The following is a 21,335-nucleotide window of genomic DNA, read 5'->3' as shown; positions in this document are numbered from 1 at the left end:
TGCATTCCAGTCGTCCAAGTAGTTCTTTGCAAAGTGGTCTACACAGGGTACTCAGCCAATTTAAAGGTAATTCCAAACCACAGGGAGTAAAAAAACGTTCAGTAGGTAGGGAAGTTCACACTGTGTAGCGGGTGTAGTGAACAATGGTTTATTACTCTGTAGGAAGCAGCAGGTAAATTTAAGATATTCAGGATGATCTTTTTTTCTGCAGCATGTCATGACATTAATGCGGGTGGGACAGAGAACTTCCAAAATTTTTATATATGAAGTAAAATATTCTATGTTTGCAGAAAGAAAGACAACTAGTGTGTACAGAACCAGGGGAGGACGGGTTCCCCTTTTGAGTCTTGGTTCTTCTAAAGGTTTCCTGCCTCTGTCGCCTCTGGCTCACTCAAAAGACACTCAGGTCCGGTTTGATGTAAAGCTGTGACAAAGGCGTAACCCAAATACATCTAAACTTAACTCAAAACTTCAGTGCTTGCTGGAAGACCATCTCTTCACAGGGTTTGGAGACTGCCACTGTAGACATGGTTTAACTGGAGCAGATATTGTATGCGCACAATAAATTGACACTGTTTTTTATGTCTACTGGAGCTGGTTCGCGTACCTCGGTGCTGCAAAAACTAAATGGCAGCACCGAATGCACTAAATGGCTGTTGCACAGACAGCTGCTCGTCCCCAGCCAATGATGTAGCAAAACCCAGTTTCTAGTCCTAAAATGCAGTTATATTGCCTAAATTATGTTTTTTTTATGTTGCTGTTTACTTTTGTTAAATAAAGTCCATTTATAAGACTGTGATTGAAGCAAATTGTGCAGCAAAGTCTGCCACCTTAGGTAAGGCTGCCTGAGGGTGAGAACTGTCAGAACTGTCAGATAGCGTTCTCCTCCAAATGCGTTTAGCTGTCTAGTGATGCTGCATTAGTGCTGGTACTTCAAAAAAGCTGCTGTGGTGCTTTATGTGACTCAGAAGAAGCACATGCTACAGCCTATGCTGGTAGCTCTGGGTGATAATGGAATTTCTAGGTAGTAGGTATGAAATAGAAATTCCAAAAATTGAGATTTAAATTGGGGAAAATAAAGATTAGGCTACACAACCTGGATACAGTCAAGATCATTTAAATTCTGTTTAAAATCGGGAGACTATTAAATCATGACCCCAGAACTGAATCAGATTGTGGGCTAAGTGTCTCGTAATTATTATAAAAATGATTTGCCAGTTGATGATGATTTGCCTGTTCTTAAAAATCCATTCATAAATAAACTACTCATCCAGCCTTTTAATTCATCCATAAATGTGAACTAATTAGATATAACGGTTAGATTTAGGATGATTTCACTTGTCAAGATATTGTTCTTTTAGTGCAGAGTGGAAAGTCCAGTAATGCTTACATTACCATGAATCTAGTCTATACAGATGATGTATATGTCACGTGTAGAAGACCATGTCAGAAGGAAGAAGACTGGGATAGAAATAGGGATAAGGGAACATGCATCAGAGACTGCTAAAGAGGTTAAAAATCTGGCTGCCATCTTCTTCACCATCTGAAAAGGCTGCAAAGACAGTAATCTCTCCAGGGACTTCTATAAAAGGGATGAAGGGGGTCATGGTCATGCTTTTGATAGTGTGCTGTGCAGTAACCGGAGCTTTCACTGCACAGAGCTAGCTCACATTTTGTGATGTTCTGTTTTAAGCTGGCTTTCTTAGAAAGTGTGGTGCAAGGCTCTGATTAACATGTTGTCATGGTTTGTCCCAAGCCACCCTTCCAAGAAGTACCTCAGGTTTGGATGTCAGGTGAGATAACCTCTGGATTTACCAGAGCAGCACTGGGAGGTACCTTAGTCCGAGTGAACCAAGATACCAAATATATGACCAGAAGGTCTCTGCTCCAGGACTATGTGTGTTGCTGCTGGTATCACTTATTGCATGCATGAAAAGATTTGGTCAGGTACTTCTGAACTGTACAGAGAAACAGAGACTGGGCAGCTCAGAACTGAAAATGTTTAAACCACATTCAGAGCTGTGACACTGGAAATGTTGCATCAAGCACCTTTGAGGCAGGAGGAAAAGGAAAGGAAAGACCTTTTTCAAGGGCGCTCCAGCTACACCGCCGTGGTACACAATACAAGCTCTATCTCTGCAGTATCTTAGAGCATCCTCAGGAGAGAACCTTGATGTAATCATGGAAATAAGGATTACCAAGCCTTTCACTAGTAAATGGTGCATGTCAATTGCACTTGTTTCATTAGAGCATTTCATTCTACTTTGCTATTAAGCACATCAATGCTCTTTAACAACCTGACCCATATCCAACCTTGCAAAGATGACTACGTTAAGATGAGTGGCAAGGTAATGTATACATTGTCTATGGATCTGTACAAGAGATAGTGATAGAGGCTACAGCCGTGTACAGCTGACAGAGGGCTGTCAAAACGGCTCTAAAAAGAGATAACGTTTTGAATCCCTCCATTGTCAGCACTGTGCACGACGACAAGGACGCTTGCTGTGCAGTGCAAATGTGTCACACTATCTTTAGGAATAACCACAAACCTGTAGCTGATGGAAACCCTGATGAGTTCACATTTTCTTTTACAGATTTTTTGGAAATACTTTAAAAATTGTAAAAGCTGTTTTCAAGTCCAGGAGCGGTCCAGAGCGCCGATCTCTGGTCCTCCAGAAATAGGTGCTATGGGGTTCGCTTCATGCGGACTCATGTTGCAGTCCTCTGCAGGTGTGGAAGCTATTCATTACTGGTGCCACTTGTGGGGTTGTGTGATTGGTTTATTTTGTCAAGCTTTGATTATCACCTACATAACTAAAGAGAGAAAGACGTTCCTGCGCAGTGAAATGCAAAGGTGTCAAAAGTATTCACATTCATTACTCAGGTAGAATTGTAGAACTATGGTTTAAGAAGACTTCCGTATAAAAGTAAAAGTAATGGAAGGAGAAAAAATGCCAAAGCCCCCCCCACACAAAAAATGTTTTCTAAAAGCCATAATGACTATAATGTTCTATTAAAATGTTAATATTGACAAATGTTGGCATGCACTAGACTGCCTGTTTCAGCTGCATATCTGCCCATTGAAAATGAATGCATTTAGTAATATCAAATATATTGAAGGGGCATCTATGTGCACTACTGAGCATTAACGTGAAGATATGATGAGTAGTTGCCTATAAGTATTGTAAGGGTGCAAAAAGTCAAACCTCAGAGGCATGTTATCAATAAGCTTTAATTGAATGTAAATATGGGGAAATTTCACTCCAGTTCTCTTTAGGATTTTACGGATGGCGCGATTCATCTGGATCGGGTTTTTTTTTTTGAACGATGACAACCCGAAATAAAATAGGAGTAACGAGGCTATTTTTAAAATGTAAGGAGATAATTGTGTGAAAATGTAAGGTGCAGAAGTAAAAAGTCGGCTGAAAAATAATTACTCAAGTATAGATAACCAAAATAACAAAGTATTTGTACTTCATTACTTGACACCTCTGGTGAAATGCCATGACTTCAGAAATCACTCTTCTACGCAGCTTGAATGAATAATGAAAATCAATAAACAGCTCAACCTAGCTCTACCATTCTGCAAACAGAAAAGTGACGTTCGAAACTAAGCAATTGCTCCACGGTTCGAATGGGATTCTTTTGTGCGAAAGCAAACCAGTGATAATGAGCCCCTCCCCCAAACAATCCCAGCATCGATCCTGGGTATAGACTTAAGATATAAAGTATAAGATATAAAAATACTGACAGTTCCTAAACACTGAACTGGACATAGTAACCAGTGCAGTTCAACAGCCAGGTGTTCAGAGCTCTTTTCTGTTTGGTACAATAAATGTGGTATATGTTTTTAGTTTTTTAATATGCTCACATCTAGGAATACTAGTGTTTTGCTATGACTGGTACTGGGTAAATAAATGAACAACATTTTTAAACCAGCTTGGTAAATTAGTTAACTTTTATGAGCAATGATATACACCATTTTGATACATACAGTACCATGTGTTCTTTCCTTGTCCAATCTGCATCCCCCTCACCCCCCAGCCCAACACATACCTTAATGCCTGTGCCATGCGCCGCAGGTCCTCATTCTGCTGCTTGAGACGCTCCAGTTTGGTGAGGATTTTGGCCAGCTCTCTGCTGGATCGGGGGGTGTGCTCACTGTCCCGAACCAGATGGCCCCCGATGTAGAACAGCAGTGTCCCCCAGGCCAGCAGCACCAGGGCTATCCAACGCCAGGACCCCGCCCACGGACGCATGCTGAATCAGACCTCACGTACTCCACCACGGTCACCACAGCAAGGGTACGACCATCTCAGAGCAGCTTGTTGGGCTATTGTCTTGCTGTCACTCCCTGAACCAGTAGATGTATTTAAGTACACATGTCAGGACACCGGTGATGCTCAGGCATGGTGATCGTTTCAAAGAGCAGGACACCAATGTAGCTGGTTCCACAGTGGTCTTTTTCTGCTGCCCTCCCTTTCACTTCAGCTCACTTCCGGATCTCAGTGTCAGGTGTCTTCTCACGATCAGATTTCTCTACATCATTATCCTGTGGACACAAAGAGAGGGACAGTGAAACTGGGAGCTGAGATAGTGGTCGTAAGTAGGAGCACATGAGCATTTTGCTGTCTACAACCATGCCTGCAAATCTGTCCAAAAATACAGTTGTATTAAGAGACTTTTTAATCAAATGGATGAATATTCAGTTAAAATGTTAAATGAAAACAAATGATGAAACCCAAGAAAAGGAAACACTGCTTGGTCGACTTGAAAAACTTGAAGCTGAAGCTGGGAAAACACTTAATTGGTGTCTTAGTAAGTTATCTTGTAGTATTATACTATATTAGTACTGCATATATGTGCATTACACTTAGTTGAGGAAGCCTTAACCCAGCTAAAATGTCCATGTAGGGCCCATATGGATAGCCCAACTGTGAACCAGAAAGTATTTCCATGTTGGCCCCATATATGAATGTCCACCAAGGTCAGTGATTGGACCAGGAGGGGTTAAGCACAAACCCCAAAGTTGTATACTGTGCATGGGGCCTAGATGGCACCCATGTGAGATTAAGGTTGGATGTAACAATGCAGCCCATTTGGGAAACACAACTATGTCCCAGTGACAAAGTAACAAATGTACAAACCCACTAAGAGCCCATGCACATCTGGAACCTACCTAGCCCACGTTCCGCCCATATGAGCCCCACATGAGTATGCAGGCTGGGAACTGATGCGTTGGCAGTTCTAGGTATGATTAAAATTTAATTAGACAAGCCACAGCGGATAAAAATGGCTCTGCAGTTGTGAGTAAGTTTTATATATGAGTTTTTTTAAATAGGTGTTCAGCCACTGGGGAGCTCTCAATTAAAGAGCCTGAAGAAACTTGACCTTACGAGAGGTGTTTAGGGCTCTCCCCTTTGGTGAGCTGGAAGAACATCCAGCTCAGACCAACCCAGCACTTCCACTTTCCTCTCTGTTAGCTTGTTAGGTTTGTTACACTTTATCAAACCCATATCTTTGATGAAAGGTAGGGGGTGAATGCCTTTTTTATTTTAGCTACCCTTTCTCCTGGTTTGGTAACAGGGAGTTAGGGTAGTTTTGTTGCATTTTGGTTTTCTTTGTTCCAAGTCTGGAGAGAGAGCCCACTTTCATTTTCTTTTTAGGTCTGACCCTATTGTCTGATTGGGTCATACCAATTGCAAGATATTGCATTATTTCAATTATCCAGAAGTAACAAAAGCTACCTCTTTGAGTGGGCTAGGAACTTCAAACTAACCAGCACACCACTCATGACAAGCTCTTTTTCCCCTCAGTGAACAAACTGTGTCAGAAAAATGTCTTTAATTCTGAACAAAGCTAACATCGGCTTGGGTAGTTAGCCTAATTAGCAGAAAAGCTGTGCAAGAGCTGATCACGCTACAAAAGCTGCGGATAAGGAGATAGGTTCTCATTCTGCCTTTTCTGTCATGTCCTTTACAAATTGGCCTTTATTAGGCAGCCATGTTTCACAGTAGCAAAGTGTACCAGCCTCATTCACTAGCAAGCTCAGCTATCAAAACCCTCACTTCTTACAGTCATTTTAAAAGAGACACTCTCAAAACAAACATTTTCCTTAATAAGATGTATGTGTGAAGAACCTTCTAAAGGTTTAAATGAGTCAGTGTTGTAAATATACAAACTGGTATATATATAAATATATAAACTGGTTCTTCTATTGCATTACTCAACTAACCCTGTTCAAGTGTTCAGAGTGTTCAGTCAGTGTATCACTGAACTGTCTAGCATTCATTAAATTCTCCCCTCAGTAGAACCCAGCAAAGGCCTGAACACTGAATTTTTTGTATTTGCATACTGCTACCCTATGGTTAAATGAGTAGCCTGGCATCTGTGCCCATCTCTATTTTGCCCAGTAGTGTTTTTGTAGGTATCAGATAATACTGGTTAACGATGTATAAAGACGCAATAAAGATTAGGCTCATAAAAAAGTTCAACAATTATGGTTTAAAAATGTCTGGCAAGCACTCGCGGCAGATCACCGCAAACATTTAAAAAGTGATGTTAGATAAAACTAATAGCCTAGAGAGGCTACAGGCAAATTTAATTAACGAGTGTTCTATAAAGCTCATCCAGCCCCTCAAGAGCGCCTACAAAAGAACATAAGAAAGAGCATGGATGGGTCAATTGTTCAAACATCTCCTGCTTGAGTGAATAAAACACTGTGCTTTATTTGGATTCTGAAACGCAAGTACCCAGCACAATCAGTTCCCTCTCTCTCTCTCTCTCTCTCTCTCTCTCTCTCTCTCTCTTTCTGTAAAGCTCTGCCTCAGCACTCTCTGACAGGCTGATCAACACGCTGCAATTCCATGCGGAATGTGACAGCACTCTGAGAGCGTGTGTGCAGACACTGTCTCTGTAGGAGAACCTGTCTGTCCACACACACGGAACAACTCTACTTCACTCAACTTCACTGCTGGCTCAGCACTCGCTGAGCCACACACACACACACACACACACTCTACTACACCCCCCCCACTCCCCCACCCCACACACAAAGGCGCTAGCATGCCACTCTGGCAAGGTGACGGGATGAGCTCAGTGGAGCAGCTCGAGAAAAAAAAAAAAACCCTGTATCATCACTTTTCAGAGGAAGAGGGGGGGGATTGAGTCTTTTGATGCACCCTCATTGCACGTTAACAGCCCATCACATTTCATTACAACGGAGACGGAGGAGAAAAGAAAGACTGGAGGCCCTGAAGCGTGAGAAGAGAGGCTGCTTAAAGAGCTATGGCAATGAAAGTACAGGGAAATGCTGCAACAACATGAACTGACACTTCATTGTGTTTTCTTTTGATTGTTCATGAGTGGAGGCATGATTGGTGTATCTTCACTAGTTCATACTGTATCTGTAGCTTTGGGGTTGTTGGAGAGATCTGACTTGCGGTGTGAGATTAACGGCCATGGCTTAAAATCTTATTTTCATCTGAATTTTATTGGTTAACTTGCTAATTCTGACCACTTTTGCACTTTGAACTTTTACTTTTGTATTTAACTCTGTGGTAATATACTGCTGGATGTCTGCATTTCCTTCGGGATGAGTAAAGTATCTATCCATACATCTATCCATCCACCCACCCATCTACTGTCAAGTGTTACATTATTAAGATTCATAGGTGTACACAGTATAGAACATGCAGAATAACATAAAAGTAACCTTAATTTTCACCATTGTCACCATACTATGCATGGCCCCCTTGCACCCTTGGTTGTGTGGATACTGGCATTGATAGACAGCAAACAGGAACTTTTCCACATTTTGTCACCTTACAACCACAAACTTAAATGTATTTTATTGAGATTTTAAGTGATTTTAAGTGAAGTGGAACGAAAATGATACATGGTTTTCAAAATTTCAATCAAATAAAAATCTGAGAAGTGTGACAAAAGTATTCAGCCCCTTTTACTCAAGAGCACTTCAATTGCCTTCAGAAGTCACTTTATTAGTTAATAGAGTCCAGCTGTGTGTCCTTTAGTCTCAGTATAGAGGCCCATGGTCACTCTGGAGGTGCTGCAAAAATCCACAGCTCAGGTGGGAGAATCTGTCCACAGGACAACTGTAGTTCATGCACTCCACAAATCTGGCCTCTATGGAAGAGTGGCAAGAAGAAAACCGTTCTTGAAAGTCATGTAAGGGACACAGTGGAGGAAGGTGCTGTGGTCAAATGAGACCAAAGTTGAAAATTTGGCCTAAATGCAAAGCATTATGTGTGGAGGAGGAACAGTAACACTGCTCATCACCCTGAACACACCATCCCCACTGTGAAACATGGTGGTGGCAACATGTGTAGATGCTTTTCTTCTGCAGGGACAGGGAAGCTGGTCAGAGTTGGTGAAAAGATGGATGGAGCTAAGTACAGGTCAGTCTGAAAACCTGTTGGAGGCTGCAAAAGACTTGAGACTGGGAAGGAGATTCACCTTTCAGCAAGACCATGACCCTAAACATACAGGCAGAGCTACCGTGGAATGGTTTGGATCTGAGAATATTCATGTGTTAGAATGGCCCAGTCAAAGTCCTGACCAAAATGCCATTAAGCATCTGTGGCAAGACATGAAAATTGCTGTTCACAGACGCTCTCCATTCAACCTGGCTGAACTTGAGCTATTTTGTAAAGAAAATGGCCAAGAATTTCAGTCTCTATATGTACAAAGCTGGTAGAGACATACCCCAAAAGACTTGCAGCTGTAATTGCAGCCAAAGGTGGCTCTATAAAGTATTGATATATTGATATTGAAAGGGGCTGAATACTTTTGAACTTCACACTTTTCAGAATTTCGTTCCACTTCACAATTATTTGCTCAATAAAAAATCAATAAAATACATTTAAGTTTGTGGTTGTAAGGTTACAAAACGTGAATAAGGATGAATACTTTTGCAAGCCACTGTATCCCACCCTTACATTCTCACACCGTGTCCTCAGCTTCAGAGCATAGCTCTGGCTTACCTTCTCTCTGTCTGTAAATGCTGTTCTGGGAGCAGCTCTTTACACTCTGTACACAAGAGACTGTAAGCAGGTCTCACAGGGAAGATTCAACACTCACTGGTAGAGGTCACAGCGCTATGAATACTGAAAACACTCTCACAGTATATCATCACAAAGCTGCCAGAACAGAAGACATGCTTGACTTTCTCTCCTGAATGTAACACTGATCTTGTAACACTGCACTGATGTTTCCCTGTGGCATATTATTGTGTGCAAGCTCATTTTTGCTGATATAAAGATAATAAGTTATAATAATCAGGCTCAGAGTGTCACTGAGTGCACCGCCACTTTTGCCCAGGGGTCATGAGTTAAAATGCCAAGTCATGCCGCTTTGCCATCAGCATCTGAAGTCAGAGAGAGCACAACCCACCACTACGGGTGGGAAGACAGTGTGTTGTTCAAGCGTGTTGGCTGTCAATGGCAGTTGAAAAGCGGTGGTGTCAGACTTAGCATGTATCAGTACTGAATTGGGAGAAAACGAGATAATTTCACCACACTGATTGATAAAAAATGTTATAATAAAGAGATTGTTTGTACAACTACTACTAATGATAATAATAACAAGTATAATAGTGCAGTTATTCCACACATGATATTACACAAATAAGTGAATCTGAAGGCTAAATAAATAAATAAATAAATAAATAAATAAATACACAGAAAATAAAAAATAAATCTGAAATACTGAAATAAATAGATGACAGGGTTACAAACCCTGTGACTGATAAAATAAAACACAAACGACTTCTCCGGTCATAACAACATATATCAACAACACAATGCTATTATCTTTGTCTGTATCTATTTAGGACTTAAAATATCTATATATGGATTGAGATCTATATATGGAGTGAGGTTCTGAAGTTTACATTTAATGTTTGACAGGTACTTTAAATACAGCAGTATTTCATTTTTCCTGTGTGATTTCTTGTAAGAAGCTGGAGAAGATAATTTCGCAGTATGTATTAACTGGAGCCTCCAGCGAAGATCTGCTGCCCTGTGCTTAGTGAGTGGCCTGCGTGGACTAAATGGAGCATGAGGCTCAGCTGGGAAATGACGGGGACGTTTTCCTCATGTTAAACTGAAATCATATCTCACTCAGTAAATGTGTAAAAAAGCAGATTTGTGTGATTTTTTTTGTCAGGTCAGTTTGTACAAAAATATGCTTTTTTCCCCTCTACAAGATTCTGCCTGGTAGTCATGTGGATCCGTCAGCTAGTCAGCTCCGCCAGTATATTACTGAAGCTAGGAGATACAGATCAGACAGATCCAAGCAAAGCAGACAGGAAAGGACGTTTATGTCAAGGTCTTATTTATGTCATGTCACAGAGACCACAAGAGTGTGCTTCTATTCGTATTTGCATCTGTTTTGAACATGCAGTATTATTTATTCATTCTAAATAATGTAGCCTATTCATATTCACCCCTAGGTTATAAAGGGTCTGCTCACAGCACTCCACCCAACACTCCACCTTTATACTCAGTTTTAATTAATAGCTGGTCAAAAATGATTAAAAAGCAAGTTCATGAGATGAATTAGATTTGCAATGGTCACTATTAGTTATAGCAGAAATTTATGTGGGAGGCGTGCTGTGCCGGTTTTGTACTCATGCTTTTAATTAATTAAGTGAAATCAGGAGCAGATTAGTGGCTTTAGAAATAGATTTCCATAGGAGACCATTAGCACGGCCATGGCCACGACCACTTACAGCTAAACTATACGGTGTCAGACTAGCACTTAACCACTGTGATATAATCATGATGTTAAGTGACTGATAATAATGGTAGAGGTTGATGTGGTTCTGTAAAATGGCTCTTTATGTGATTCTGTGTGTGTGAGTGTGTCCGCATGCATGTGTGTGTGTGTGTGTGTGTGTGTGTGTGTGTGTATGATAGCTATCAAGAGCACTTCATCCTTACTGAATCAATTTGTCGACACTGTGATAGGTGTGTAGATGGCACAGCTTGAGGAGTGTTTGTATCTGCAGGATTATACATACACACCTGAATACGCAGTTGCTATGGAACAATCATCAAAAGGGATGTAAACCTCTATCCGAATCTGAGCACAATTTTTGGAGAAGTGATTCATCATAAAATTTGATTCGAAGTTAATTTTAAGAGGCAATGTCCGTAGTCCATAACGATAGCATGTTGACTCAACAACTTTACTGTGGTATCAGTAGCTCGTCAGTCAACGGCTTCGCCCAATGTCGTTTCCATGATGTTAGCATGGCTAATGCGCAGTTTGCACTGCTAAAAATTCAAGCAAAGGATATAGTACTACAGTAGTAGAATACAGACAATAAAACACTACTCTAAGTCTGTATGGGGGAGGGAGGGTGTTTATAACAATGAGAAATAGCACTGAATCAATATATGAGTGTATACTTTAAAGGTTCACATATTTGTCACTGTATTATGTACAGCAAAATGTGTCCTCCGCATTTTACCCATCTGTGGTGGTGAACACACATGCACTAGTGAACTAGGGGTGAGCAAACACACACACAGAGCGGTGGGCAGGCAACTCCAGTGCCTGGGGGCAGAGAGGGTGAAGGGCCTTGCTCAAGGCCTCAACAGTGGCAGCTTGCCGAGCCCGGAGTATCAAACCCACAACCCTGTCATCAATAGCCCGGAGCTATTATATGATGAATGTTGAGTATATATGATTACTGAATATTCTAAAAGGCAAATTGGTTAATTTCTTATTTTGGCAGACTTTTTATTTTAAGCACACTCTCACAGACTCTGAAGGCCTCAGGAACAAGCTATCCTTTTCTCTCTCTTTGTGTTTTCCTTTTTGCCTCTCTTTCTCACTCTAATTCTAATTTCCCCACTTTTTCCTTTCTTTCTTTACCTTTGCATCCCCCTGTTTTCCTGCCTTTTACCTCTACTCCTTCTCTACCTTGCTTCTGCCTCCCTTTCACCCCCACCCCCACCCCCTTGCTATGAAGCAGCAGATTATGGTACGCTCCTCAGTTCATTCACTACACTCTCCTAACTGTATGCTGTGTAAGTGCTCTGACAGATGGAGAATGGGTGAAATGGCCGTCAGTGTGTGGGTGTGTGAGACATGCTGAGCTGTGTGTTCTGCATGTATTTGTCTCCAGTAAACAAGTTTGCCTCTGAAAAAACAGTGACTCAGATTGGCTCGCCGCCACGATCACGCAAGTCATTGTGTCACTTTTGATGTACTCCCCCCCACCACCACCTCACCCCCTCATTTTTTATTCAACAAAGCCGAAACAGACGACAGGTGGACAAACACCAGGAAACTGCTGCGCACAGAGATCAATCGAAGAGAATGCATAACAGGCTGTAGCATACACACCCCTTTATTCACTTTATTAGAAACCCCTCTTTTGTAGCTCCACCCCGCTGGTGTACAGTTAGACACTGTAGCTCTTCTGTTGATGCACAGTTTGCAGATGCTTGTGTCATCCTCTTGCCCTTCTTCAGTGGTCAGGTGGACCCACTCAACCTAGCAGTGACATGTGTAAACACTACCTTGTCAGCATCACTGCTGTGCTGACAACAACAGGAGGGTTTCTAATAAAGGGACCAGTGAGTGGAAGCACAACACTGATGTTTCTAATGAAACAGTGAATATACACCTACCAAGACATATATTAGACACACTCTACTAATATATAGTACTACTTTTGCCCCAATTCTTTATGCCGTGATTCTGGTTCATGCTGACATGACTATATTATGCAATTCCTGCAATTTTCTTCTTGTATATGTCAATGCTGCAACTCTCCTCCTATATTGCAGTTCAAATGTGTTCTACTGGATTCACATCTGGTGACTAGGAAGTCCAATGAAGAACATTGAACTCACTGTCATGTTCATGAAGCCAGTTTGAGACTTTTGCCCTTTGCTACAAGCGGGGCTATAATTCAGTGATGACACTGCAACAGCGCTTCCTCCATGTTGGCTCAGACAGAGCAGAGACAATACAGGCTGTGTTATAGGTCACACAGCTAGAGCTGCAGCGTTGTTGGTCAGGAATGCATTTTTCACCAAAGTTGAACTTGACGCATAAGTTTGCAGGTGAAATTTATTTGCCCCTACGTCAAGGATGTGAGATTCACCTAATGTGGTAAATCTCATGGGACATGCATGGGAAAAAAAACAGTGTGACCGCGGCTTCATGCTGAAAGTAGCTATTAGAAGACATTAAGTCCCCAAGTGTGCCAAGAAGACATTCCCCACACCTTCATACCAACTCCATCAGTCTGGACTGTTGACAAAAAGTGCCAGAAGAAATGAAGACTTATCAGACTAGGCTACGTTTCTCCAGTCTTGAATTGTTCAGTTTTGGTGATCCTATGTTCGCTGCATTCTCAGCTTCCTGTTCTTGGCTGACAGAAGTGGAACTCAATGTGGTCTTCCACTGTTGTAGCTCATCCACTTTAAGGTTGTTTTGTATTCTGAGATGCCTTCCTGTTCACAGTTTTACAGAGTGAGTTACTGGTGGCCTTTCTGTCAGCTTAAACCAATTTGGCACGTTGTTTTTTTCTTCTGAATTCTAAAAACTGCTGTGCCAGACATTTCAGAAGACTAGTGGTTCTAGAAATATATATAAATATATAAATATATAAATATAAAGACTGTTTAGTAACAATCATGCCACCCTCACATTGTTTTTCCATTTCTATGGTTGATATGAACATGAAGGCTTTTGACCATTGCCATCAAGTACGGAGGGGCCGGTCCGTTCTTGGCTTTGTAGGCCAATGTCAAGGTTTTGAATCTGATGTGGGAAGCAACTACAGGAAGCCAGTGAAGAGAGCGCAGCAAAAAAAGATGACAAAAATGACATTTTCTGTCTTTTCACTCCATTTACAATAAAATATTGTGTAAATTATTATTTTCATTGTTATTATTTATTTATTTTTATTTTTTTACACAAACTAGCTATGGTTAATGATTCATTAAATAAGTGCAAATTGAGTTAATAGGTTGCAATGAGGTACATTCTAAAGAATTTGTAGAACGTGTGAGGGAATAACACAGCACATCTCACTGTACACATAAACTCATACTCACACATATTCACATGCAAGAAGAATTAGGGGGTAAATAATTCATGTGAGCCGAATGGAAGGCAACAGTAAAAGAAGAAGACAAATTCACACACAATTGCATTTTACAACACTGAGGAGAAACATCAGCACCCCCTCACCAGTGTGGACCTGAGGGTGAGGAAACACTTCTCATACACCTACAGAGACTATGGTGCTAAGAATATTCATAACACACAATGTCATACCTCAAAGCTTCCCAGACATGTGAAACATTTGGAAAAGGTGTTCAGGGCTTGACTTTAACTTCAGGGGTTTATAGCTACAATTCGCATAAGGCTTTCAGAAAGGCTTAGAAAAGTAAAGAGGATTGTGAAAGTTGCAATTGCAACATCATGATTGAATATCCTCAAAAATTCAACAAATATTGATTGTGCTGAGCTTAATCACAGTGACGATTTGTAACTCATACAAATTCATCCCTTAACCCATATGTAGTCATTCAGTCCTAACATGTTCTGCTTTAATAGGCCATCAGTATTCTTCCAATGAAAAAAACTTTGAAACAAAGTAACATACTGTTTGTCAAAAAAAATAAAAGTCATCTCCTAATCACACACCTCATCTATTCTGAGACCTTCTCCTAACTGTGATTGGTCCTAATCACCACCTGATTTGTTCTGAGACCTCCCTCTGACTGCGATTGGCCCTAATCACCTAAAATATCCTGACCGTAATTGGTCCAAATCACCACCTGGTTTGTTCTGGGACCTCACTGTCATTTCTTCCTAATTTCTGCCTGCACTGTTCTGAGACGTCCCACTGACTGTGATTGGTTCTAATCTTCAGCTCATCTAGTCAAACTCCTGACTAGAACCTAGTAGAAATGTTGTGGCAGGGCCTCAAACAAGCCACCCATGCTCAGAAACCTGCCAATGTATCTGACTTAAAGCAGATATGAGGATAAGTGGACTCAAATTACTCCAGAAAGTGAAATACTAGTATCAAATTATAGGACATTATGGGACAATTTATAGTACAAATTATAGGACAATTATTATTATATTTATTGCTGCAAAAGGTCATCCAAGAAGTTACTTTTAGACAAGCAACTCCTTTTTTTTACATGGGTAGTACTATGATGCCCACATTGGTAAAGTATAGCACTGACAAGTAACCATGATAGGCAACAATTCATTCAAGCAGCATTAGCATAGTGAAATGTATGAATTTGATGCTTAAAAATGTTTTAAAAACATGATATAAAAATGTGTTTTGTGCTTAGTGAGATTCTCACTGTCCAATATTTCAAGATCTAAAAGCATTTACTGTGACATTTTTATTAATATATACATTAAAGCAGTATTATATAGCTTTAAACAGCTTCAAAATCATTGTAATGCTCCACTGACCTGTAACTTTGTAGAATGGTATAATGTGGCTTAATCAGAGTCACATCTGTGTAATATTGCTCTACCGCGTCAGTCTACACACTTCTTTTTCTTTTAATGGCGGTTTCCTTCAAGGTCTATAAATGCATGTCCTTTTTGAGGCGTAGCTCATGTCTGTGTAATGCCTGTGCTGCAAGCTCCCGGAGACTACAATCATGTAAAAATAATCCCATTTAACTGCAGTGACAAGTTATTTCCCAGTAACACCAATAAACTGACAACTATATATATATATATATATATATATATATATATATATATATATATATATATATATATATATTTGAATATATGAATAGGTTATGTCTATGTATACATACTCATAGATGAGAATTTTACTCAAGCATAAGTGTGTACCCCCCCTTGATTGAGTAGGATAGTTATTGGGTAGCTAACAAGCAATCAATGATTACCTTTCACCAGTTAGCATGGTGCTGCATGTCATTACACACTCTTCTTAAACTGTGTGGAGGTGTTCAGCAGTCTCTAACAGACTTCCTTATGTGGGCTCTGACACTGTATGTATGTGTCTATGGCGTGGACACAATTAGGGACAGTGCGATGATTCTGATGCGCAGTTAGCACAATGAAAATTGGTGGAGTATAAGTTTACATTCCATGCTGTCTGGATTAGCCTCAAAGCTCCAGTGCAAAACTAAAGACACTGTCTCGGATGATTGACAACATGTGAGGGAGGGTGTGAGGGGACTTGCAGAAATTAAATTTTTGGCTAAAATATTCTTTTACTTTAATAAGCTGAAAACACATTCTACGTTATTGAGATGAAAAAAAGATTACTCATGGTCGCTGTAAGATGCCATAGAGGCTTATGTGGGATGAGTGCAGTTCTGTATTTTTGCTGACGACTGTGAAATTTTATGCCAGTAGGCCACTTTGTTTCTCTCTTACCAAAAAGGCTAAAATAAAAATCCATCTGAAAGCAACCCCCACCCCCACCTCCAGCTGTTTCATCCTCAATGGAATACGAGATGTGTCCATTTTGTTCGGCTTCCAGAGGACTGCAGGCAGTAGAAAAACAAAAAAAGGGTGTAACTACACTATCTGCTGTGGACCAGAGTGGCCTTTGCATTAGGGGTCAGCTCAATAGACCCTTTTTCGCAACAAGCCATGCTTTCTTCCCATTTAAAGCGATAGCAGGGTAAAACTCACTTCTGCTCCATACAGAAACTCTGGCAAAATGTTACTGTAGTGTATTATGGAAGTCAATCACTGATGATGTGGTGTGCAGGATAGCTCTATTTGCGGCAGTCAGCACCAGGCTAACTAGTCTCTGTTGCTTCTACAGCATGCCAGCGATTTCTTAGATATTTCTGCTGTAAAGAGATAGCAGAACATTAATATATAATCAGAATTTACTAGATGTATATTTAGCTGCACTAGGTAAATTGTTTTGCTACTGTTGGGAAAGCTTTATAGAATGCTGACAAAAAGGAACCGACAAAGTGCTCATACAAATTGAGGGACAACTGATTCTGTAAAATACCTATATTTAGAATATATTTCTTTATTTCCAATTAGGTGTAATTGTTTTTGCTGTTGTACAGACATCACTGCAAGTCAATGCTATACTGTAAACTACACCACAAGTGGCACAACATCTAAAGAACAGCAGGCCTGTCTTCATGACTCATCAGAGAAACATGGGGCAAGAATAGCACATCATTGCTAACCAAGAAGAAATTGCTATTATTGCTCAGGTTCACCAAGAAACATCTATATGATCCTTCTGGGTTCTGGAAAAATGGGGTACGGGCCGATGAATCTAAACATGAATATGCGGTTGGTGTGGCGCAACAGATAACACCAGATAACACCTGCCACTGAGCTACCACACCATGTGGGAGACTGGGGTTCAATTCCCAGTCTGGGTGACTATGCTGTGCTACACCAATAAGAGTCCTTGGGAAAGACTCCTAACACTACACTGACCCACCTCTGTAATATGAGTAACCTTGTAAGTCTGGATAAGAGCGTCTGCTAATGTGGTTGGTGTGGCGCAACAGATAACACCACCACCTACCATTGCGTTACAACAACACCATGTGGGAAACCAGGGTTCGATTCCCGGTCTGGGTGACTATGCTGCGCTACACCAATAAGAGTCCTTGGGCAAGACTCCTAACACTACATTGGCTCTCCTCTGTAATACGAGTAACCTTGTAAGTCGCTCTGGATAAGAGCGTCTGCTAAATGCCATAAATGTAAATGTAAACAGGAAATTTTGCCCGACAAGGCCCTATTATGTTCAACACAAAATTGAACTCAATGGTAGTGGTATTGTGATGGTTTAGGGATGCTTTGCTGCTACAGGACTGAGATGCCTTGAGTTCATCTGTCTGTTCAAGCAACAAGACACTGATCCAAAGCACATATTTGAGCGTTTTTTGGACCTGAAACATGCAGTTCATGCTCAAAAGCTTACAAATGTCACTAAGACAGTTCTGCAAGCAAGAATGGGCAAAATTCCTTCACATCACTGATGTATGTGTATAATACATGCAAAGTATTGCAGTGAGAAAAACACTGATAAACAAAAACGTGAAAATGACAATGAATTGCAAATTCTGTAAAATGATGAAGGCTGAGAGGGATCAAATGCTGTGCTACCAATTATTCCATATCATCAAAAATAACTTCTTACCACTGGTTTTAGGCCAGAATAATAAAGTATGATCACGTGTTTTCTGCCACTGAACAGTAGATAGGAAAAAACGCATTTGTGGGCGGAGCTTGGATAGGTCAATTGAATTTGTTCAGTAAGCCAGTGCTCCTGCTGTGCTGCAGTGTGTTTGGAGCTGATCCTTCACTTGCCCTTTTCCTCTCTTAGCTCAATCTACTTTAACAGCCTCCCTCATTCTCCCACCACTCACCCGTGCAAAAGGTCGAGCTGAAAGACCTGCTGAGAGTGCGACTCTGCAATGTTCGCCTACCCGGCGCGCCTGTGGACGGCTGTACATCACCCAAGCTCCAGCCCACTCCGCAATAAACAGCTCATGGAGAAACTCTGAATAATGGATGAATGTGTACTGACTTATAGCTGTATTTAAGGGCAATACACTCGATGCAAAGCTCGCCCTTGACTTAATGTATAGGATCTGTGGTTTAGATCTGTCTGTGTGTGTGTGTGTGTGTGTGCAACTTCGGTCAACCCAGGGACATCTAGGTCATGTGTCCTTGACACATGGGAGTGAGTTGGGAGCTCTTTCAGTTCATTAAATGAGGTCAGCCTACATCAGTTCACTACTCATATCGAACCTCTCAGAACTTCTATGAAATATAATATATGATTACATTGGTATAACTTTTATGATAACATTGATATACACTACCGGTCAAAACTTTTAGAACATCCTCCATTTTTTCAGTAGTCCACTGTCAGTGCTGCATGGCCTACGCAAGCCTGATTTCCTTGCTTTGCCATCTTATTGTTGGCTTTCTTAATGCCACTCCACCTGTTAAACCCGCAGCTCCAGGTCTTCTCTTCACAGCTGAAACTGAGACTTGGTCCAGTGTTAAGATGCACTACCAGGTGTTCTCATGTAAGCTGCCTATCACACAAGCTATTGACTCTCAGAAACCTGTCTTCTGATGATGTTGTGGATGTGAGTCTGTCAGATCTCTTCCTGTACCAGACCTCACAACAATCCCCTCTGAATCTGTAATGGACAAAGCCACACTTTTAGACACTTTATTCAGTGTCTTCTTCGAGACATTATAATAAGAATCTGGATGCACAATGAACTCAAAACACTGTGGTGCGGGGTGCCGTAACACAGTTCCTACACTGATTTTATGTAGAGAAAGGGGTTGTAAATAATAAATTATTTACATTAGCTGTCAAAGCCTATTTTACTTATATTGCAACAGACTAGCTGTAAGTTGTTAAACAATGACTCCCCCTCCAAAATCTACATATTTTTGTTTTAGTTCATTTTACTCAAAGGCCCTGGCAATTTGCTGCCTAACTTTTCACTAATTGAGGTCAGGACTTTGTACCACTGCATGTTCCTCAATGGACCTAAATGTCAATAAAAATTATGGAAAAATGGGAGTGTTCTAAAACTTTTGACTGGTAGTGTAGTCTAATATAGTAAAAAATCTAACTCTATTCAAGGTAAAGCTGTGCAATTTGCTATGTTTTATGTGACACTTGTATAGTTAATGTATGTATGTATGTACATACACCATATAGGCAAAAGTATTGGGACACCTGCTCATTCATTGTTTCTTCCTAAATCAAGGGTATTAAAAAGAGTTTATCCTGCTTTTGTTGTAGTGAGTAACTGTGAGTAACTGTCCCTACTGTATAGCGAAGGCTTTCTGTTAGATTTTGGAACATTGCTGTGAAGATTTGATTGCAATCAGCAACCAGAATGCTAGTAAGGTAAGGATGTTAGATGATCACCATCAAGATTCTGGGTCTTTAATGTGTGAGCTGCGGGTGACCTGCAGCTGGTTTTATGTTAGTATCAACAAAACACGATGACACACACATACACACACACACACTCCACTGTGGCTCCCTGCAGCTGGAGCAGCTGAATCTTTCATGAGCTTCTGTTTACTGCCTTGCACTTCCAGATCCACTGCACGCAGCTCTATTAAGACACACACACACACACACACACCTCATATTGCATGCAGCTCCATTAACACACATACATACACACACCACACAACACATACACACAACTCTATTAATGGAGATGGTACAAACACACACATACACACACTGCATGCTGGGTCTATTAATAAAAAAGGCAACACACACACACACTACTGAGAAAACCAGAACAGAACAGACCCAGAAATCCATCTGTACATTCATCCAAGTAGTAGACACGTTTACATTCTAACTTTGATACAAATTTAAAGATTAGACACAAAAGGAAAATCACCCCAAGGCATACAATTGTGGACTCTGCTTGATCAGTACTTAGAGGTGTTTAGGATCATTATCCTGTTATAAAAGCCATCCTATCATCATCCTCCTCTTTTTTACAGGCCGTGTAACACAAACCTATGGCTTAACAGTTGGACAGGTGTTCTTATGAATTTTTCTGCAAATATGTCTTTGCTCACTACAGCCAAAATGCTCCCTCTGATGCTGACATTTGTGTTGAAGACGTATTGTTTGTACTACACTAATACTTACACCCTATTTTGTACTAATTGTTTAAAAATGATTTTTATCTATAAAAATATCACTGCTCACTGGTGTAATTCCTCTGTCAAGGTTACCACTGAAAAAAATCTGCTGACACCGGTCTGCTAACACACACACACACACACACACACACGCACACACACACACATACCCACCTCCAGCTCATCTTCTGGGAGCTGTCTTCCTGTGTGAACGGGATGTTTGTGTAAACAGTTATATAAACAAGGCTGTTAATTAGAACAGAGGACGTAGCGTCAGTGAGGACGTGTCACTCACATTCATTATCTTTTATGTTCTTCTGTAAAGCAGAAAGAATCACAGCTACACCTGCTGCACCAATCTGCCCCCAGGGCTCTGCGGAGGCTTCCCTCCGTGGAGGAAGGTCAAGGTCAGCATAGCTAATTACTAGCACTGAAAATGATCACATCTATAACGTACAGTTCTTCGGAACTCATAAAGCTGGCACTACCACTGAGAGACCCTCAGAAACATGTTAGGATTTTACTGTGTAAGAACCATTTCACAGATTCAGTCTCTGCCCATTAATGTGTTTGTGCTTCGCAACGGTTTCTGAGCTGTAAAGATTTAGATTTAATGGGATACTATAGTTACACCTCAGTTT

At 40.8% G+C, this 21,335-nt stretch overlaps 1 protein-coding gene across 3 annotated transcripts in view; it reads right to left on the bottom strand.

Moving 5' to 3' along the window:
- Positions 1 to 21,335, bottom strand: part of fut8b (fucosyltransferase 8b (alpha (1,6) fucosyltransferase)) — a 161,928-nt gene that overhangs the window by 59,284 nt on the left and 81,309 nt on the right. For 2 of the 3 annotated variants that reach the window (XM_072687254.1, XM_072687262.1), the window contains exon 2: positions 4,057 to 4,552. The exons of the other annotated variant lie outside the window; for it this stretch is intronic. In XM_072687254.1, the coding sequence (XP_072543355.1) occupies positions 4,057 to 4,259 (203 nt within the window). In that variant the 5' untranslated portion in view covers positions 4,260 to 4,552. The remainder of the gene's footprint in view (positions 1 to 4,056; positions 4,553 to 21,335) is intronic. 3 annotated transcript variants of the gene reach the window in all.

Source organism: Salminus brasiliensis, chromosome 1 (assembly GCF_030463535.1).
Source record: "Salminus brasiliensis chromosome 1, fSalBra1.hap2, whole genome shotgun sequence".
Lineage (NCBI taxonomy): Eukaryota > Metazoa > Chordata > Actinopteri > Characiformes > Bryconidae > Salminus > Salminus brasiliensis.
The sequence above is the reverse complement of the archived record's forward strand: the minus strand, read 5'-3'. Positions and strand labels throughout refer to the sequence as shown.